Genomic DNA, 20108 nt, shown 5'->3' with positions numbered 1-20108 from the left:
ATCTCTCTCTCTCTCTGCTCTGTTCATCTCCTCCTCTGCTCCCTCTTTTCCTCCTCTGTCTCTTCCTATCGCCTTCAAACTACTACAACTACCGGCTGCTGCTGCTGCTGCTGCTACTGCTGGAGAGTCAGATTCAGCCGTGTGCCGTCTGCAAAATGGCTGAGAAGATACAAACCCCCCCCCCCCCCCCCCCCCTAACACACACACACACACACACACACACACGCACACACACACATACACACATTTTGTATACACTCACACTTTCACCTCCATCCACAACACAACACCAGGGAGAATAGGATGCTTTCTCATAGATGGACACATATAAATACACACACACACACACACTTTATATATATATATATATATATATATATATATATATATATATATATATATATATATATATATATATATATATATACGTATACACACACACACACACACACATTATATACACAAACACACATACACATACCACAACAGTAGAGAGAATGGGAGGCCTTTTTCATAGCTGTACACGTTATAAACACACACGTTACACACATTATATACATACACAGTATATACACACACAGTATATATACACACACATGTACACACACACACACTTTTACCTCCATGCACAACACAACCCCAGGGAGAATAGGATGCTTTCTCGTATATGGACACCTTACACACACACATTATATACACAAACACAGACTCACACACACACACGTACACTTTCCTCCACCACAACACAACACTCGAGAGAAGAGAAGGCCTTTTTCATAGCTGGACACATTACACACTCACACACACACACGCACACATGTTACACACATTATATACTTACACAGACACACACACACACACTTTTTATAGATATATACACACACACACGCACACTTTTACCTCCATCCACAACGCAACACTAGAGAGGATGGGAGGCCTTTCTCATTGCTGGACACATTATAAACACACACACAATCTTTATATATACACACAGACATACACACATTATAAACACATTATATACACAAACACACACACACACACATGTTAGACACACACACATTACAAACATACACACACTTCCTTCCATCCACAACACAACCCCAGGGAGAATAGGATGTTTTCTCATAGCTGGACACATTAAAAACACACACACACACACACACATTACACACACACACACACACACACACAGACACACATTACACACACACACACACAGAGGAACGTATTAGGCGGAGGCGCTTTGATGTGTTTCAGTAACAGAGTTGCTCATTTTATTTATCTCCCGCCGCAGATCGAAAGCAGCTGATGAAACAGGAATTTAATCCAACCACTCCTCATTAAGAACTTGGTCTCATGGCCCTTTATTCACTTTTCATTAAGCAAATTAAACAAGTAGTGAACCTCTCTCTCTCTCTCTCTCTCTCGCTCTCTCTCTCTCGCGCGTTTGCTCTCTTTGTCTCGCGGCTGCGTCGTCGCGCGACACTGTGCTATTATTCTGTTTTCTGTCATCGCTCCGACTCTGTATAAAACACACAACCAGCGTTTTTGTGTCTCGAACATGAAACCGTACGTCTCAGAACGCCGCTATTGTTTCGCTCCGATTCGGCTCCAGCTGACAGTATATCTAATTCAGATGTAGGTAAAGAGAAAGAGAGGAAAAAGAGAAAGAATAAAGAATAAAATGCACAATTTCTTGGCAAGTGTTCGCTCTGTGGACTCATAGATATAGACTGTACAGCTTTTACAAACTCACTAATTCACTAATTCTCAAGGATTCAAGGAGATTTTATTGTCGTTCACATCACATGGGGTACATGAGGTGGTACGAAATTGTATTCTCACAGGCCAGTTTACACATAAAAAAGAAATAGTTAAAATAAGATAAATATAAGATGTAATAAAATAGACAAAATATAAAGAAGAGTAGAGAAGTAGCATAAACCCTGCTGTGTTTAAAGCAAAGTCGCTTTATTGTCGAATAATTTTCAAGAAAGGAAATGAGTCCCCAAAGTTTATAACTTAAACTATGTAAAGACTTTCACGCTTTCACACTCTCAAAATGTTCATTTGCTTTTTACACCAGTTATAAAGGCTTCACCAAATTTCGTCATGAACAGGCCAATAAAAAAAACTAAAAAAATAATACTAAAAATAGTAACAATTAATAAAAAGCTGTTAATAGCAAATATTTCTCCCCTTAGTGATGTGAGAGTTCTGTGTAGATTTTAGAAGTTTAATCAACTAAACCCTTAAAACGATGAAGATGATGAAGGTGAAGAAACCATAGAAAATAACCACTTTTGGTCCCATAAAGAAGGTAATTTTATGTTTTTTTATGATTAAGATGTGTCATAAGACATCATTTGAGCACGCTACATCTCTATTATACCACAAAAGATGTATAATATCATGTAAAAAAAAAGATTTACGTTAACACATTTAGTTTATTTTTTAAAATATTTGTATGTGTCTAATTACATTGAAATTTGGACACAATGTGAAGAAGTGACACAACTTTGTTTTGAACAACAAAAACATTAATGCAGTTTTTTTGTAAAACACTAACTATATTTTTGGTTTGTATGCACATTAATTTGTATGTACATTTTTAGAGATTTTTTGGTACCACTTTGAAAGATGGCTTCTTTATAAAGGGTTTATAAATAGTTTATAAATAGTTTATAAAAGAGTTTGTTAATGGTTGTTAATTATGTTATAACCCATTAATAAGCAGTGGCCTTCCATGCACCAAATAGTGATTTTCCTATTCATTTATACTGTTAAACCTCAGATCTTACTATTAGATGCTTATCTTACTTTACTTTAGGTCTTTTTTATCAGTCATCATTCACTTAACTTCTGCTAATAACTTTATTCATTTAACTATAGTAACATATTAAATGACTAAACTAAACTTTAGACTTTCTATATTATTTTATTATTATTTTTTAGATATGTTAAAAACTTATAACTTTATAACTATTACACTGCAAATAACTAAATCTTAGCAAGTGAAAATTTCTACATTTAAGGCAATAAATTTTATTTTCTTCTCTGATAAGACTTTTTGTCTTACTAAGCATTGTGTGGAAGTGTTAGATTATTTTGCTTATTTTAGGGATTATTATCTTAATCATTCTTACTTAGAATTCGTACCTTATTTTAAGTCATTTGAACTCAAAATAAACACAATCAAGCAGCAATCAAGTTATTCTGATTCTCGTGTCCAAAAACGTGTTTGCTTTTTTGCTTGATTTAGGTGTTTCTTCACTCATTTTGAGACTTTGCCGTTGCTTTTTGTAAGAAATCTTACTAAGAAAATTTTTGCTTACCCCATTGGCAGATTTTTTTGCTTAATATACATATATTTGTCTTAATTTGCATATATTTTGTCTAGTTTTTGCCAGTGGATTTTTTGCAGGGTAATGAACTCTTTTATAAACTATTTAGAATCACTTTATAAAGTGATTATTATTTTTAAGTGGTACCGGTTTTGTTTTATTTATAAGATATTCAAGAGCTGCAGGTAGAGCAGCAGGCCAGGGTTTACATCATTCTCTCTCTCTCTCTCTCTCTCTCTCTCTCTTATTCTCTCTCTCTCCCTCTCTCTCTCTCTCTCTCTCTCCGTTGCACACACTCGCCCATCCGCTCACACACAGTAGGGGCAGCACACACAGTGGACTCCCTGAGATTTAGTACGACATGGACCGTGACAACATGACATGTCATTTCCACTCGTGCTTCAGCGCGACACACTGCAAGAACTTCTGCCGCTGCTGCCAAACTGCGCCGGGGTGAGCTGAGCGCAGCGCCGCATCTCTGGCAATAACTCAGATGCAATCTCCTACCCAGAAGAGCCTGACTTGAGTGGCACAGTGGCAGGAGAAACTGGATCAAAGTCACTCGCAGCCTGTGCCCTCTAACTACGAGAAAGAGAGAGTGAGAGAAAAAGAGAGAGAGAGAGAGAGAGTGAGAGAGGTGGTGTACTTCCTTTGTCTGCAGTCATACAGTAGACAAACTTAAAATAAAGGTAAATTAATTAACCAAATTAACCGTCGCCATAAGATAGCTCCTCATTTTATAGGTGAGGATCTTAAAATGAGACTTTTATTAAGGTCTCTTTCCTCTAAAATCATCTTTTTCTCGTTTTTATGATGCTGCTGCACATAAAACATGAAACTCTTCCTCAACCTCTTCCTCATTTTCTGCAGCAGCTAGTAAAAGAAAATATTCTGAAAAGTACAAAAAAACGAGTCGATCAGGAAAAGCACCGTGTCTACCTGTGTCAACCCGTGAATCATTAGTATTCATGGCAGCGATGCGCCGTCTCGTCAGATAGGAGATAACTAACAGCGCTAGGTATTTAGCAGCATGCAGTTCATTCATGTGTTATTTGTGCGAATAACACATCAGTGTTACCCATCAGCTTTACCCAGTAATAAAAAACAAATGGTTAGAATTTATCTAGAATTTGGAACACCACCAGCCAAGTACAATTGAGATAGGTAGGGGTATGTTTTGGAACATCTGGGGTGGATTTTTACTTTCTGGACCTGGACTACCCACCTCTGTGTGTGAGTAACTATAGGTTTAAATAGGATCTCCGGTGGATTTGGCGTTTTACAGAGACTCTAAGACTAGCTCAGTGGCTGGACGACATGCACTTAGCAAGGCATGTTACACATGTAAAGACTAATGTTTCTAACTCTTGTCTGTTTCGTAGTGCTGTTAGCCTATCAGAGGTGATATATGTTTGCATGTATGAATATTCATTAGCAAGATTCTAAAGTGTATCGTCTCTTCCTGCCACTCCTTAACTGGACTAAAGCAGCATTATACTGAATAACCGGAATACTTTTTATTATTATTTTTATTTTTTATTTTTTCACAAAAACACAGCTCACATAGCATTCATTCATACTAGAGACACACAACTAGACATTGTAAAACGAATGATTGAATGAATGATGGAATGAATGATGGAATGAATGAAATGGCAACAGAATTAAAAACAAAAGTATTTATAAGTTGGTTCAACTCAAAGATCACTGGTTGAATGTACAGTATGTGTGCCTACAAAGGTTCAGCTAACTCAAAATTCGAAAAGTTCATTTTTATGTAAAGCAAACTTAATTCATTAAGTTCAACAAAGAACTTATGGGTTTACAGTATATATATATATATATATATATATATATATATATATATATATATACAATAAGGTCTAGTGTTGATATATAACGCTGCCTGTTCTCGTACACAGTAAATATACAATAGAAAAGCAAAAGATTTTGCACTCAAATTTTCCACTAGGCAGGTTTTTCTCTTTTTTGTTTCTCTCTCTTTAACTGTCTGATCTCGTTTTTTTTTTTTTTCATGACGTTCTTTTTTTTGTGCTGTTGTCCCTGGTTTTCATTCTCAAGGGGACTTATTTTTCTTGCTCATCCATGCTCCCCTTTACCCTTGCTGAGCTATAATATTCGATAGCTTTGTTAGTCTCAGCAGTGAAGGGTACTATCTATCATAGTCAAGATATGGATGTTTGCCACTTTATAATTGCAAACCTGTGTCCTCTGCCAGGACTATTGACAAGAAATCTCTTTAGGATCATTATGTAGTGGCTCTCTCTCACTTTCTCTCTCACACACACACGTATATACACATATATACACACATATATGCACACCTTCCCTTAGCACTTCTTCATCTTAAAGGATTCAAAACCGCAGAATAACTATGCACTACCTAAATCCATGTAAAAAAAAATGCACTTTATCTTTCTCTCTCGCTCTCTTTAGACCTTTTGTCTCATCATCGTTTTTTCCCCTCTCTCTGTTTTCACAGCCTATGTGCCTGAGGACGAGCTGAAGGCAGCCAAGATCGATGAGGAGCACCTGCAGGATGACGGCCTCTCCTTAGACGGCCAGGACACAGAGTACCTGTGCAACGAGGAGGATGATGCACGTGAGCAGCTAAGCTATCAAAACTCCCCTCTCAGCAATGGCACCAACCCAGACGCTGGGTACGGCTCGCCCCTCAGCGACACCAGCGATCACCTGGCCGACTTCAAAAGCACCACCTCGTCCAAAGAGGGCCAGGACAAGGAGGAGGCGGAGGACATGGAGACAGAGCCCGGCCTTTCTTTGCAGGACAGTCTTGCACAAATGAAAGCCGTCTATGCAGATCTGATCTCGGACGCCTCCTGGTCCAGCATCGCCAAGGACATTATGAAAAGCAAGCAAATGAGCGCCAGCAGCAACAGTACCGCCAGCAACCATAAGGGGAGCAGCAATAGTGTTGCGAATAGCCATGCAAGTACCACGAACAGCAGTGGGGCCAGCAGCGTTAGCACAGCTAGTGGTAGTGCTAGCGCTAGCGCAGCAACCAGCACCACCACGAGCAACAACACCGCGAACGCCCCTACGTTTACCACTTCTAAAAACGGGAACGTAGGTGCCGCCAGTAGCGGAGGAGTTGCATATGACTGGCACCAAGCTGCACTCGCTAAAACTTTACAGCATACACCATACCACCTCCTGCCAGAGCCCAGTCTCTTCAGCACGGTACAGCTCTACCGGCAGAACAATAAACTCTACGGGCCTGTGTTTACCGGTGCCAGCAAATTCAGATGCAAGGACTGCAGCGCAGCTTACGACACCCTTGTCGGCCTCACTGTGCACATGAACGAAACAGGCCACTACCGAGACGACAATAAAGACCAGGAGGATGACGCAGGCAAGAAGTGGTCCAAGCCAAGGAAACGCTCCTTGATGGAGATGGAAGGCAAAGAGGATGCTCAGAAAGTCTTGAAGTGCATGTACTGCGGACACTCGTTTGAATCCCTGCAAGACCTGAGCGTGCACATGATCAAAACTAAACACTACCAGAAAGTGCCTCTCAAAGAACCAATGCCAGCTCTCGCCTCAAAGCTGGTTCCCTCTACCAAAAAGCGAGTCTTTCACGATTTAGTGTCCCCATGTTCGCCCGAGTCCATCACCGGCACAACTGGTGTTCCTCTGGCAGAATCCACACCCACCAAAGACCAGAAGGTTGCAAACCCCTACGTCACAGCGAACAACCGCTACGGCTATCAGAACGGCGCCAGTTACACCTGGCAGTTTGAGGCCAGGAAAGCCCAGATCCTCAAGTGCATGGAGTGTGGGAGTTCCCACGACACCCTGCAGCAGCTAACAGCCCATATGATGGTCACAGGGCATTTCCTCAAAGTCACTAACTCTGCTTCAAAAAAAGGGAAACAACTCGTGTTTGACCCAGTGGTAGAGGAAAAAATTCAATCCATTCCTCTTCCACCCACCACGACACGTCTGCCGGTTCCCACCATAAAGTCGCAACCAGATTCCCCGCTGCACTCCTCTGCAGCCGACGAAAGAAGAGATTCACCGGATGAAAAAATGGAGGTGTGTGAACCAGAGAAGAAAATCAAAGAGGAAAAAGAGGATCCATCTGAAAAGCCGGAGAAGCCTGAGAAACCCGGTCAGTACAAATATCTGCGAGAGGAGGATCTGGAGGAGACTCCAAAAGGGGGTCTTGACATTCTGAAGTCTCTAGAAAATACTGTATCCAGCGCGATCAGTAAGGCTCAGACAGGTACCCCCACGTGGGGAGGCTATCCCAGCATCCACGCTGCCTACCAGCTGCAAGGGTCAGTGAAATCTCTTGCTGCAGTTCAAAGTGTCAAAATGCAACCTACCTTCAGTGCAAGCAGTCTGAAGTCTCTGTCCACCGAAACCAGTGCCCTCATCCATTCTCCGAGCAGCCCGTCCCCACCCCCAAACCATAAGAACAATGTCTTAGCCATGGAGGAGTTAGTGGAGAAAGTCACGGGAAAAATTGTCTCGAAGAAGGAGAAAGAGGAAAAGCCGATTGAGCGTATCCCAAAGCACGGCTCTGCGAAGTCGCCTTCTCCTGTACCCAAGGAGAAGAAAGACTTGCCTCCTCCTGCTGATTTTACCAAGCCTACAAAGAACGGTACCGCAGAGGATACTGAGTCAGTCGGTAGGGATACAGAATCGAAGGAGAGCCGCGCAGATACGCCCGACAAGAACGGAATGGATGTCCTCAAAACGCCGGTCAGCAACGGTTGCAGCAGTTTGGGAATCATCACTGACCACTCACCAGAACAGCCTTTAGTCAACCATCTCAGTGCGCTGCAGTCCATCATGAACACTCACTTAGGCAAGGCTTCCAAAACCGTCAGCCCACTCCTAGATCCGTTAGCGATGCTTTATAAAATCAGCAACAACATGATGGAGAAACCCATTTACAACCCAACTCAGGTCAAGCAAGTCGAGTCCATCAACAGATATTACGACAACGACGATCAGCCAATGGACTTGACGAAATCCAAGAGCAGCAACGGGCGCACAAACAACTGCTCCTCCACCGTCATAAGCCACAACAACAACAGCGGCAGCATCGCCAGCCGCCCCATTCTCTCCAACTTGTCTGAATCGTTGTCTTCCCCTCTGCGGGAGAACGCTTTGATGGACATCTCAGACATGGTGAAAAACCTCACGGGCCGCCTGACACCAAAGTCATCGACGCCTTCTTCTATCTCCGAGAAGTCGGACGCGGACGGCAGCGCTTTCGAGGACGCCCTGGAGGATTTCTCCCACGTCCAGAAGAGGAAAGGGAGGCAGTCCAACTGGAACCCTCAGCATCTACTGATTCTGCAGGCTCAGTTTGCGTCCAGCCTTCGCGAGACCCCCGAGGGCAAATTTGTGATAACGGACCTGGGTCCTCAGGAGCGTGTACATATCTGTAAGTTCACTGGTCTCTCCATGACCACCATCTCTCACTGGCTGGCCAACGTGAAGTACCAGCTCAGGCGGACAGGCGGAACCAAGTTCCTGAAGAACATCGACTCGGGCCAGCCCCTGTTCTTGTGCAGCGACTGCGCCTCCCAGTTCAGAACTCCCTCCACTTACATTAGCCACTTAGAATCCCATTTAGGGTTCAGTTTGAAGGACCTCTCAAAGTTATCTCTAGACCTTATGAGGGAGCAGCAGGCGGTCACGAAAATGATAACGGACAAGACCTTCAATTCCCTTGCCTTGACCGAGGAGGACTCTAATTCCATCTATCAGTGCAAACTGTGCAATAGGACTTTTGTCAGCAAGCATGCAGTCAAGCTGCACCTCAGCAAAACGCATGGCAAGTCTCCAGAGGACCATTTGATCTTTGTCTCTGAGCTTGAAAAGTTAGATAAAGCCTAGAGAAGAGGAACAGTGGCAGTGAAGTGACTGACTCTGAAGAATCCTTGCACTACATCACAGTACTGCACTGCACCTGAACTGAGCCTTCAGTCAAAATCAGTCAAGAACTAAACTCATTTCTTGTGCTGCCTGACTGGACCATGATCTGTTCTGTTTCTTCTTTCAGTTGTTTTATTATTTTATTTTTTTCCACTTGATTGATTTCTATATCTTACTTTGTATTGTATTTATATATGTGTTGAAAATGTGCATGTTTTTTTTTTTTTCCCCATCGGTGACTTTATTCAAGATTCAAGATTTTCCACTGTTTGTATTCTGTGGAATTGAGAATGAGACCAGCATGGTATCCATGGGCATGGTCAAAAAACCAGACTGAAGTAAAAGTAATACGTGAATATAGTTGAATTTGTCATACTGTACACTTAAAACAACCGGCGGGTTTCACTCCGGCACTCGAAACGTGCACAAAGCATTAAAGCAGAATAAATATATATATATATATACGTAAATGGAGTGAGACATATTTTGTTATTTTTTAGCTCTTTTTTCCCAAATCTGGCTGTGCACCAGTAACACTCTGCATCCCGTAAAACAGACAAAAAAGAAGAAAACAGATCTGTGAAAACGACATATTGAAGGCAGCGCTGCATCTTTCAGACCTCAAATCAAAAGGATATTGACGATCGACTGGCTGCTTCAGATAACAACACTTTGTGTTTCAAATGACTTCGTTTTTACGTATATTTGTTGGCAGTCGGTTTTGTTGTTAAGTATCATTTTTTTACAGTAGCGATTTGGAAACGTATGCTTTGGTACCAACTTTTTCTCTTTCTATAGGTTTGCTTCGATTTCAACCTGTAAAGACTTAACGAAATCCTTATATACAGTACATATATATTTAAATGACCTGCAATGATGTACATGTACATTTCCATCATCATATCTTGCCGATTGCCACAGCATTGTTTGTATGGTGTGCATTCTTTTATATTGTCATTTTATAAATAGTAAACAAAAATGAAATAATATGTAAATAGATATATATGCAGACAGTACGTGACCAGTAGCGCCAACGTTCATCCTTTTGGTCCTCCAGTGTGGTTAATATTAATGGATTGGTTTGATGGAGCGCGTCCTCCGGTGCGCAGTGAGTGAGTGTGAGTGGAAAAAGAGCAGTGCACAACAGTAAATCCAGTGCATTTCAATGTTTTTAATCATGCCATTGTGAAATGTCCCATCGGCTCATGAAAAAAATCTTGTTTTTGTCCCTCAATTGTAAAATAAATCCTGACGCAGTTCTTGACTAATTATCTGTCCTCCTGGTTTTGATTGCAACTGAACAATGCGGAGCTGCAATAACCTTTAAATGTCTGTTTTCTGGTCTATTTTCATGCATAAGGCGCAAGGCGCATTATAAAGCAACACTAAGGATGCCTACATCAAAGTGAGCAAGGATGTCATAATTTTTTCTTGAGGAAAAAAAAAAACCTTTTTCAAGCGAGTAGCAGATTTCTTTCCTAAAAAACTGTTAATTTGGGTTAATAAAGTGCTTCCATGTATTACCAGTAAGCTTAGGTTTCCAATATTTTGTCTAAGGGTGAGTTTTCAGTGAAGCTTCTCCAGTACTAAGTCTGGGTGCAGCAGCATTAGCATTAGCGGCTTACCACAGTGTTAGCGGGACGTAAATGCCACCCAATAGCACTAGACTGAGGAACCTTGAGTGGCTCTGAACGACGAAAGAGCTAGCACTGTGGTTAGCAGCTAGTGCTAATACTGCTCCAGCCTTAGTGCTGGAGGAATTTCACTGAAAATTCACCCTTATAACTCTGTACTTCAGCGGAGTGGCTTTACTGCTCCTTAATACCTGACTGGTAAAATTCATACATAAGGAGCGCTGACGATTTTGGGGAAAATTAACAAAATTAACAAAATCAGCTGTAAAGCTAGTTGTTTTGCATCAGTAAACAGCATTTATTAAAACTGATCACTGTTAGAATTTATTAAAGACAGTAATGGTGCTGCAACAGGTTATTTAAAAACATTATATAGAAAAAAATGTGCCTGTAATAATCTTAGCGATGTGTGAAAAAACATTAAATGTTTCTAGAAATTTGCTAAAAAATGTGCCTGGTTCGAGAGAGATCATGTAAGAAACTTGCCTAATGAAAAAGCAAAAAATTCAAGTGTTTTCTTGCAGAAAATAATGACCAAAAGTTATAATTCTATGGCATCACTTAAAGAAAAAGTGCACAGAGCCTTGTTGCAGATTGCATCTTGTTTTACGTTTGATAATCTAAACAAACATTGCCTCTAAACTGTATTTAATGGTGTCCAATATTAATAATAACCTTTTAAAACAAGCAAAACATACTTTTACATTTAGGACATGAACCTTTTATCCAGAGCGACAAGGTTACAAGGTTATTACAGAGGTGGGTCAATGTATTGTTAGGAGTCTTGCCCAAGGACTCTTATTGATATAGCGCAAAATTCAGTCACCCAGACCAGGAATTGAACCTCAGTGGCAGTGAGTGATGTTATCCACTGCTAGTCAGCATTTGAATTACTTGAAGAAAATTTCATTCACACTTGAGCATCCTGAATGTGATCTAGATCCAAATTGATCCTGATTTAACCGTAATTCCGATCAGAATTCCCAACATTTGACTTTGGTTGTCTTTACAGCTGATCTTCCATATAGCCCTGTAAAATCCCAACCTGATCTAATCACCAGACAACAGTTTTGGTTAATGGTTTTAAAGGTTTAAAAAACAATCTTAAGAGTTTAATCACTACTGGATTGGTTCCAGTTACATTTTCACCTTTTTCTTGTTGTTTGCAATTTAGGCAATTAGTTTTTTTATTTGTTCCCTTACAAAAAAAAGATGGAAAGGTTTGAGAGTAAACTTGTTGTTTAACGGTGAATTTAACGCTACCTGTATATCTATCTCTACAGGACTGGTGGCAGAAAAACAGATCCAGCATTTGCGCCATTGTTAAAGATCTTAGTGTGTTCTCTGTAGGTATTCTATGTAAATTACTGTAATCACAACAAACAGTACAAGCTGGGTACCTGAAGAGCCGACTGAAACCAGAAACATCAGCAAATAAACACAGTTTAAGCTGATTTGCGAAGCTTTTTCCCCAAGAAAATTCCAGTTTTCCACCGAGATTCACGTGTTGGAAGAAGGGAGTTTCCTGACTCTATAGGTAAACGCCGGATTTCGCCGGATTTCTTTCGGGAATCCAACCGTTTACTCTTTTCAACTCAATTACTTGGTGATAATATGCACGGACACTGTTAGAAGGAGGGGGAGGAGGAGGAGGATTGGGGTTGGGGAGGGTTTTAGAGGGACGTAAACCTGAGGGGGTCGAGGAATGAAACTCGATGGCGTTTTTGCACAATAATCTAAACCTGCGTTCAGAGCAGCTTCGGGGAGTTGCAGCAGCAAACCTCTTGTTAGTTGTCCTATTTGAGAGTACAATCTCACTCAAATTGGCATATTTTGATTTCCCAGCGGGTCCTGTAGTGTATACGCCGAGCCTCGGCCTTGAAGTTCTGGTTTCCGCCAATTACTGCAATTTGTCATTCAAACGGCACTCGCGGCAAAGAATAACTCGGAAATCGGCGCAGATCAAAACGCATGTGTATAAAATTAAATCTACCAAGTTTCGCTTTCACCCAGGTCAGAGGATTGTTGTGTAAATGGAGAGGAATGTTTCCCAGCAAAGCGCTGATATTCCAATCTGCGGTAAAAAGACAGAAAGAGAGAAAGAAAGGATGGGGGTAAGCTTTATTCAGAGTTTATTCCGTGCCCTTCCTTTAATTCAAGCAGCGTTCGGAATAAAGTTGGAATAAAACTGGAATAAAACTGACTTAACGATGCGTGAAGTAACATTTTCCTTTTTGCCTTCAAAATAACAGGATGAAAGGGACATTGTTATTAAAATCATACCTTTTGAGGGGACTTAGCAGATTCAGGTGTATTATAAAATTAAGCCTTCCATTTCTCTCGACACATGGGGACGTGACTCTCGCTGAAGATAAAGGGGGCACGGCAGGTTCCTCTCCAGAGGAATTTCAGAGAGTGACTTCCTGCCTCCCTGCGGTTTTCTTTTACACTTGCCGGAGGCGCCGCGGCGAGAAACAATAGGATGTTGGCGCGTTTCACAGCTTGCGTTCCGTACCTTAAAGCTAGGGTTCGATTCAAGCCTGGAAGCTTAGGGTGAAATGGTTAAAGACAACAGAGCGGGTAAACACTCGCGCGACTCACTCGGAGATTTAAAAAAGGCCTCGTCAGGTTTGTTGTTTTTTGTTTTTTTGTTGGGTTTTTCTTTTTTTTGAACGTGTAATTCCAAAACTGGGGTTAAGCACCAGATGCAACTTTACTTTTTTCTGACTGCCTGCTTTTGTCTGAAAGCTTCCCACTGTGTGGAAATGATAAGCAGTGTTTTTAAAGAAATTCACACCCTGATTTTTTGTGGGTTGAAGCCTTGAGAACATTTACCTTTGTTTACATTTACCTGTAAACTTACCCTTCAGCTGCCGGAGCCCTGAGAGAGCACAGTTGGTCTTGCTCTCTCTGGGTGGTTTCAGTATATCAGTAGATGGCGCGCTCTCTTTCCCCTCTTTCCTCACTCCTAGGGTGATGTGGATCAGCACAAGGCTGCGTCTGTGAGCTGATGTATCGGAACCGAGTCGCTGCGCTTTCCTCCGAGCGTTAGCGCTGTGATGATGCTACTCGGCAATGCTACAGCATCAGCAGCAGCTCAAAAAGAGGCGGAGTCTTACTTCAATTGTATCGGAGGAGGTACAGGTGTGCTTGTCTTCGTCCTATGGGTGTAAACAGGTGTAATCAATATTCCGGTGATTGACTTCCTGGTGGTGCCATGTATATCGGTGTGTGGTGCATTCTGGGTAATGTAGTCCTAAGGCTTGAGATCGCGGGTAGAGCTGAGTATTGAGCAATGTTTGCATTTAGATTAAGACACAAATACACATATACATATTTTGAATGGTCGGATTTCGAATGGTCAGACATAGAGTTAAATTGGAAAGTCATATTGAAATAATATTGCTGTTTCTTTTAACAATCCTAACCACCAGTTTATACATTTTATATATATATATATATATATATAACCCCACATTTATGTGTGTGGTGGAAGTTGGCATTTAAAAGGAAAAGTACAACATTGTCTAATTTAATGGACTTTATTTCTACAACTTATTTAAAATAAAAACCTTGATTACAATAAAAATAGAAAGGTCGGACATGTTTTTTCTTTTTTCTTACAGCAGGAAAAAGAGGTCCAAGTCTTATCGCTCTGCTTCAGTGTTTGCTGCTGAAATGTACAGAAGCAGAATTAGACGCTATTAAATTAATTGAAAATAACACCATAAGGATAAAGGTCTCTTATAACAGCCCGTTTTCTGTCTCTATCTCTCCCCAGTCGTTTTTTTCTTCTCTCAGCGCGCAGACAATGTACTCTGTAATATTAATTTCAGAAAGAAAAATATCATGAATATTGAATAGCAAGTCTTTGCTCACAGTGTCGGATGTTGTCATCTCAGATGTAGACAATCAGTGCGACTCCACCAGACGGATCCATGTGCTTTTTTTTTTTTCCTCTCTCTCTCTCTTTCTCTCTCTCTCTCTCTCTCTATTTCACTTTAAAGTAAACGGCATAAATTGGCTGTTTCATTCCTCCTACTCGACCTCATGGGGGGGAGGAATTGAAGGGGTGGGGGGGTGGGAAGGGGGACTGGGCAGAAATATGATGCTACACAAAAGCATTCAGTGACAGTGGGAGGATGATGAATTCTATCTGTTTACAATTTGTAATAATCAAAAGGCACGGCAGCGCAACCAGGCTCGAGAGCAATTGAAATGTTAGCTTTTTGAAAATGACACTCGTTCAGTGTTTGCCGCACTTGACGTTAAACGGAAAACAATGAATCTGGAGAAGAAAAAAGAGACAGAGAACGAGAAAGAAGAGCATCGCATGGCCCACACACACCGCTGAATATTCATGTTCCTCTCAGCGAATTAAACAATGTGAAAGCAGGAAATTTGCGGCGAGGTTTGCAGTGTTGCTTGGGTTCATTCTGCTTGTTCCAGACCAATGGCTCCCAGTCTGGCGAACACAAATCTTGGCACCTTTTGGTGTGTTCCCAGCGCTGAGACACCTGAGCCACGTTCTGATCTTTAGCAGATGAGCTAAATCAGGTGTGTTAGATTAGAGCATGCATAAAGATGTGTATTACTGTTCCTTAGTGAGGGTTTTGTGGGTTTGTAGGACAAACAATGACCTACTGTATTTCATTTATCTGCCTCTTAAAATTTCAGTGGGGATCAAAAGTCAGAAGTTGGGAAAGCAATGCAATTTCCCTGTATTATGCAAATACAGAATTGGTCAAAAACGTGACAGTGATTACAGGCAAATACGGTGTTGTTGATACTGGAGAGCAACACATCACCTCCAGACTCTAGTTACGCTGCTAGCTATGGGAATACAGATGGGAATCTCTTGAACTAAACCTCACGGTCAATCAACGATTTAAAAATGCCAATGAATGGGAGTTTAAACATTGTAAATACATGTGTGAATTTCATAAGATCTTGTTGAACCAAGATCCAAGAAACTTAACAACAAGTCTGTTGTCCAATCCCTCCAGACCTGGGATTAAAATTGGTTAATATTATAAAAATTCTGATTATTCTGATATTATTATTTCCTGAACTCCCCTGCCCTTTAAAACTTATCATCCACTGCTTAAAAAAAACATTTATAAGAAGATGAATAAAGACCAGTTCATGATTATAAAACCCACTTTCTGCCCGAGCAACTTTCCAGGCTGAATTCGTCTTTCTAAAAACAGTCCACATTAGGTCTATCTCCCAGTCAGTTGATGGCTGTCAAACGAGGTAGAGCGAGTAAAATTGAATCACAGTCGAAAACACAGAAGAAAACAAAGGCCTGTCAGATAAATACGCGCGGCTGAATAAATTGTGAACACGTTTGATTGGCAGGCCTTAGACGAAACATACATTTCAGAGAATAAATACGGGGGAAGAAAAACTTTCGAGTCCCTTTCAGTGACGGACCGTGAGATCATTGCAACCAGACTTATTTGAAGCCTCCTTCCGAACTGACGTGTACCACGCTGGAAGCCGGAGACGTAAACGGTTGTGTTGCTGTCAAAAGTGAGCCGTGTTTGGAGATGGGACGTCTGTGTTATTCATCAGAGCGAGGAGAGCGGCGTGAAGAATGGAGATGTGACAAAATCGCTTCTTTATAGAATAATGATGGCTGACACGGGGCCTAATGGATGCACTGTTTTTAATCTCGGCTCAGTGATGGACTCTGCTGGCAGGCCTACAGGTGTGCTGTGACAGCCCGTCTCTTCCCCTACTCATCACTTACTTACGCTGCAGTCAGGGATAGGCCTTTGCTTTTTGTCTTAAGCGAAAGGATCCGGTTCAGAAGTGCCGTCAAAGATACGGTCAGCATCTCTCGAACTATAGATTCTTTTTAAATATTTGCCCTGAAACTGAACAATTGCTAAATCCTTTTTGTAGTTTTGAAAACTCAATCTGAGTAAGGTCACACTGAGGTCATGCCGAAATTGTCTTGGTACAGTATATATATATATATATATATATATATATATATATATATATATAATACTACATCTAAAGAAGTTCTGATAGGTTTAAATTTAAGAAAAACGTAGCACACCAAACTCCAGGCCTTTGGTTTTTGTCTTAAGCGTTAGGCTTCGGTTCAGAAGTGCGATCAAAGATACGGTCATCATCTATCGCACTATAGATTCCTCTTAAATATCTTAAATATTTGCCCTGAAACTTCTTTATTTCAATCTCGAGATCTGAACAATTGCTAAATCCTTTTTGTAATATTGGAAACTCAATCTGAGTGAGGTCACATTGAGGTCATGCTGGAATCGTCCAGGTATATATATATATATATATATATATATATATATATATATATATATATATATATTAATACTACACCTGAAGATGTTCAGTTTTAAACTAAAAATAAACATAGATAGCACTCCAAAGTCTAGGCCTTTGTTTTTTGTTTTTAGCATTAGGCTCTGGTTCAGAAGAAGATACGGTCATCATCTCTCGAACTATAGATTCTTTTTAAATGTTTGCCCTGAAACTGCTTTATTTCAATCTCCAGATCTGAAAAATTGCTAAAACAGATGAGAAAACAAAGTTACTGATCATGTATCAGTCTGGAAAAGGTTATAAAGTCATTTCTAAAGCTTTGGGACAGTGAGAGTTGTGGTTATTCACTAATGGAGAAAACATGAAAACACTGGTGAACCTTCCCAGGAGTGGCAGGCCGACCGAAATTACTCCAAAAGGGCATGAAGAACTCATCCAGGAGATCACAAAAGAACCCAGAATAACATTTAAATAACTTCAGGTCTCAATTGCCTCACCAAGGTGGATGTTTCTCAACCATGATGTAGAGTCACTCCAACAAAAGGCTTGAGGTGTAGTTTTAGTCCCTCTGATAATTAGGTAACAGAAACTGTGTTTAGTCTGTTAATAAATCTGTAGGTTTTGGACAAGACACTGGACAAGGCAGAAGATCTAAAATTCCATATTTAGTCAAATATAATGAAGTGCTTTCCGTTGTTCAGGCAACTGCACAGATTGCTCTCAGCTTGGGACTGTTTCTTGTATAACTTGTCTCCTGTGTCTCTTTGCCTCGGGGTTTTTTTTCACGGGTTTCCCATTCCTTGCTGAATTAAAGGTTAAACATTTTCAAATCATGCAAAACCAGCCTTTAAAGCAAACATTTTATAATTTCTAACCTCCTTCCAGTAGTAGCTGTACACATTTTCCACTTAAAGTGATTTACTGACATGCATTCACTAGTGAATGATTGAATTTTGCCAGGCCTGAGTGATATTTGCACAGCATGTAATTGCAGAGGGCGGCATTGTGAAACAAAAGCCTCTGCACATGTTGCTATGGGATTTCGGCGCAATCTCTTCTTAAATTGGTGTTTAAAACCAGAGAAAGAGAGATACAGAGAGAGGGGAAGATAGGGAGAGAGGCAGAAAGAAAGGTTTTCTGGTAAATTAACCAATGGAGAAAAAAATCTGTAGCCATTTTCAGGAAAAATAGCGTTGTAGGTTTCTTAGCAGTCATGGAAAAGGAATCAGAGGCAGTCGCATATGGGTGTTTGTTTGTCGTCTGCCAAAGACGAGTCGCCGTGTTGCATGAGATATGGACCTACACCACTCTTAAGAGAGTTCATCCTTTCTTTTTGCATTAGTGCAGAACATATGTTTTTACAAAGAAACCCCAATTAAACTTGTGAAGAACTTTGATGCAAACTAGACAATAATTTGTCATGTAGATTATCAATAAAAAGAAAAATCTGTTAATGTTGTTGACAATGATGTAGTATGTTGTATAATGAGTGGACTTACCATGGTAATGGTATGTGTTGAGTCATGCGTAATATTGTCCAAATGTGTATCACACTGTATAAGACGGTCAATCTATAGCCATAAATGTCATAAGTGTTTGAGATGAATCAAATTGGATGAAAATCTTACTGATATCTTTAAATTAAATACCAATGAGGTCAGTCATACTGCAGATGTCCCACCTCTTCAGAAACTAGAAGGATTCTCCTGCCGCAAATTGCACGAGGCTGAATTATAGCTTCAAATCGTTGACAATATCCAGTAAAATCAGGACAACCAATTTTTTTAAATGACCAATTATGGGTTTGGGGGTTGTGCTACCTTGCTTTTTTTGCAGGATAAGATGCCTGGTGGTCTATGAACTTAAGTTTTTGACACGTAATTTACACGGCTAATTACCCAACCCACTCACTAGGACTCCCCCTATCACTAGTGATGCCCCAACACACCAGGAGGGTGAAGACTAACACATGCTTCCTCCGATACATGTGAAGCCAGCCACCGCTTCTTTTCGAGCTGCTGCTGATGCAGCATTGCCGAGTAGCATCACAGCTCGGAGGAAAGCGCAGCGACTCGGTTCCGATACACCGGCTTACAGACGCCCTGTGCTGCAGACATCACCCTAGGAGTGATGTGGGTAGAGACCGCCATCTACTGTACCCACCTGGAGGGAGCAGGGCCAATTGTGCTCCCTCTGAGCGCCGGCAGCTTGATGGTAAAGCTGCATGAGCAGGGGTTCGAATCTGTGACCTCCTGCTCATAGTGGCAGCGCTTTAGACCGCTAGACCACTCGGTGCTACAACATTTAATTTTAAATGAATGACACTGAATCAACATAATGTCTGTAACTTTCTGCCTTTTGAATTAGCCTTTTACATTTTATCACCATACAATTTAAAAAATGGTTGGATGGAGAGATTATTGGGTTGTTAGGTTCTTGGGTTAATGGGTTATTGGTTATAGGGATTTGCTGCGTAATCACGCCATTCACTTTCCTTTTTTAGAACTTTAACTTGTTGATCTCTCTAAAAACCAGTAGGTAAAGTTCATAGACGGTGTGGTTCTGGCCTGTTCTGTTCTTCTCTGCCGCCAGAGGCGAAGTCTCTCTTGCCACCAGTCTTGGCCCGATGTGCCTCAGCATCCCCGCCGGTGCTACAAACAGCACTAGCATGTCCACCCCACTGCTAGCTTAACCTGACACTAGGCCATGCTGTTTCCACATGCCTTTTCTTGTTTTGGTTTGTTTTAATCAGATGGAGGGTTCTAGCGAGTGTGACATGTCTTGGCTCTCACACACACACACACACATATATATACAAACGCTCGCACACACACACACACATACATACACACACATATACACACTCTCACCGAGGCACTCTCAC

General features: G+C 41.0%; 1 protein-coding gene across 1 annotated transcript in view; it reads left to right on the top strand.

The window, feature by feature from the left end:
- tshz1 (teashirt zinc finger homeobox 1) overlaps positions 1-10549 on the top strand; it is a 67358-nt gene extending 56809 nt beyond the window's left edge. Inside the window, exon 3 of the mRNA XM_049475713.1 lies at positions 5851-10549. Within this exon, the coding sequence (XP_049331670.1) occupies positions 5851-9242 (3392 nt within the window). The 3' untranslated portion in view covers positions 9243-10549. The remainder of the gene's footprint in view (positions 1-5850) is intronic.
- The last annotated feature ends 9559 nt before the right edge of the window (positions 10550-20108 follow it).

The sequence above is a fragment of the Astyanax mexicanus genome, chromosome 3, assembly GCF_023375975.1.
Source record: "Astyanax mexicanus isolate ESR-SI-001 chromosome 3, AstMex3_surface, whole genome shotgun sequence".
NCBI lineage: Eukaryota > Metazoa > Chordata > Actinopteri > Characiformes > Acestrorhamphidae > Astyanax > Astyanax mexicanus.
The sequence above is the reverse complement of the archived record's forward strand: the minus strand, read 5'-3'. Positions and strand labels throughout refer to the sequence as shown.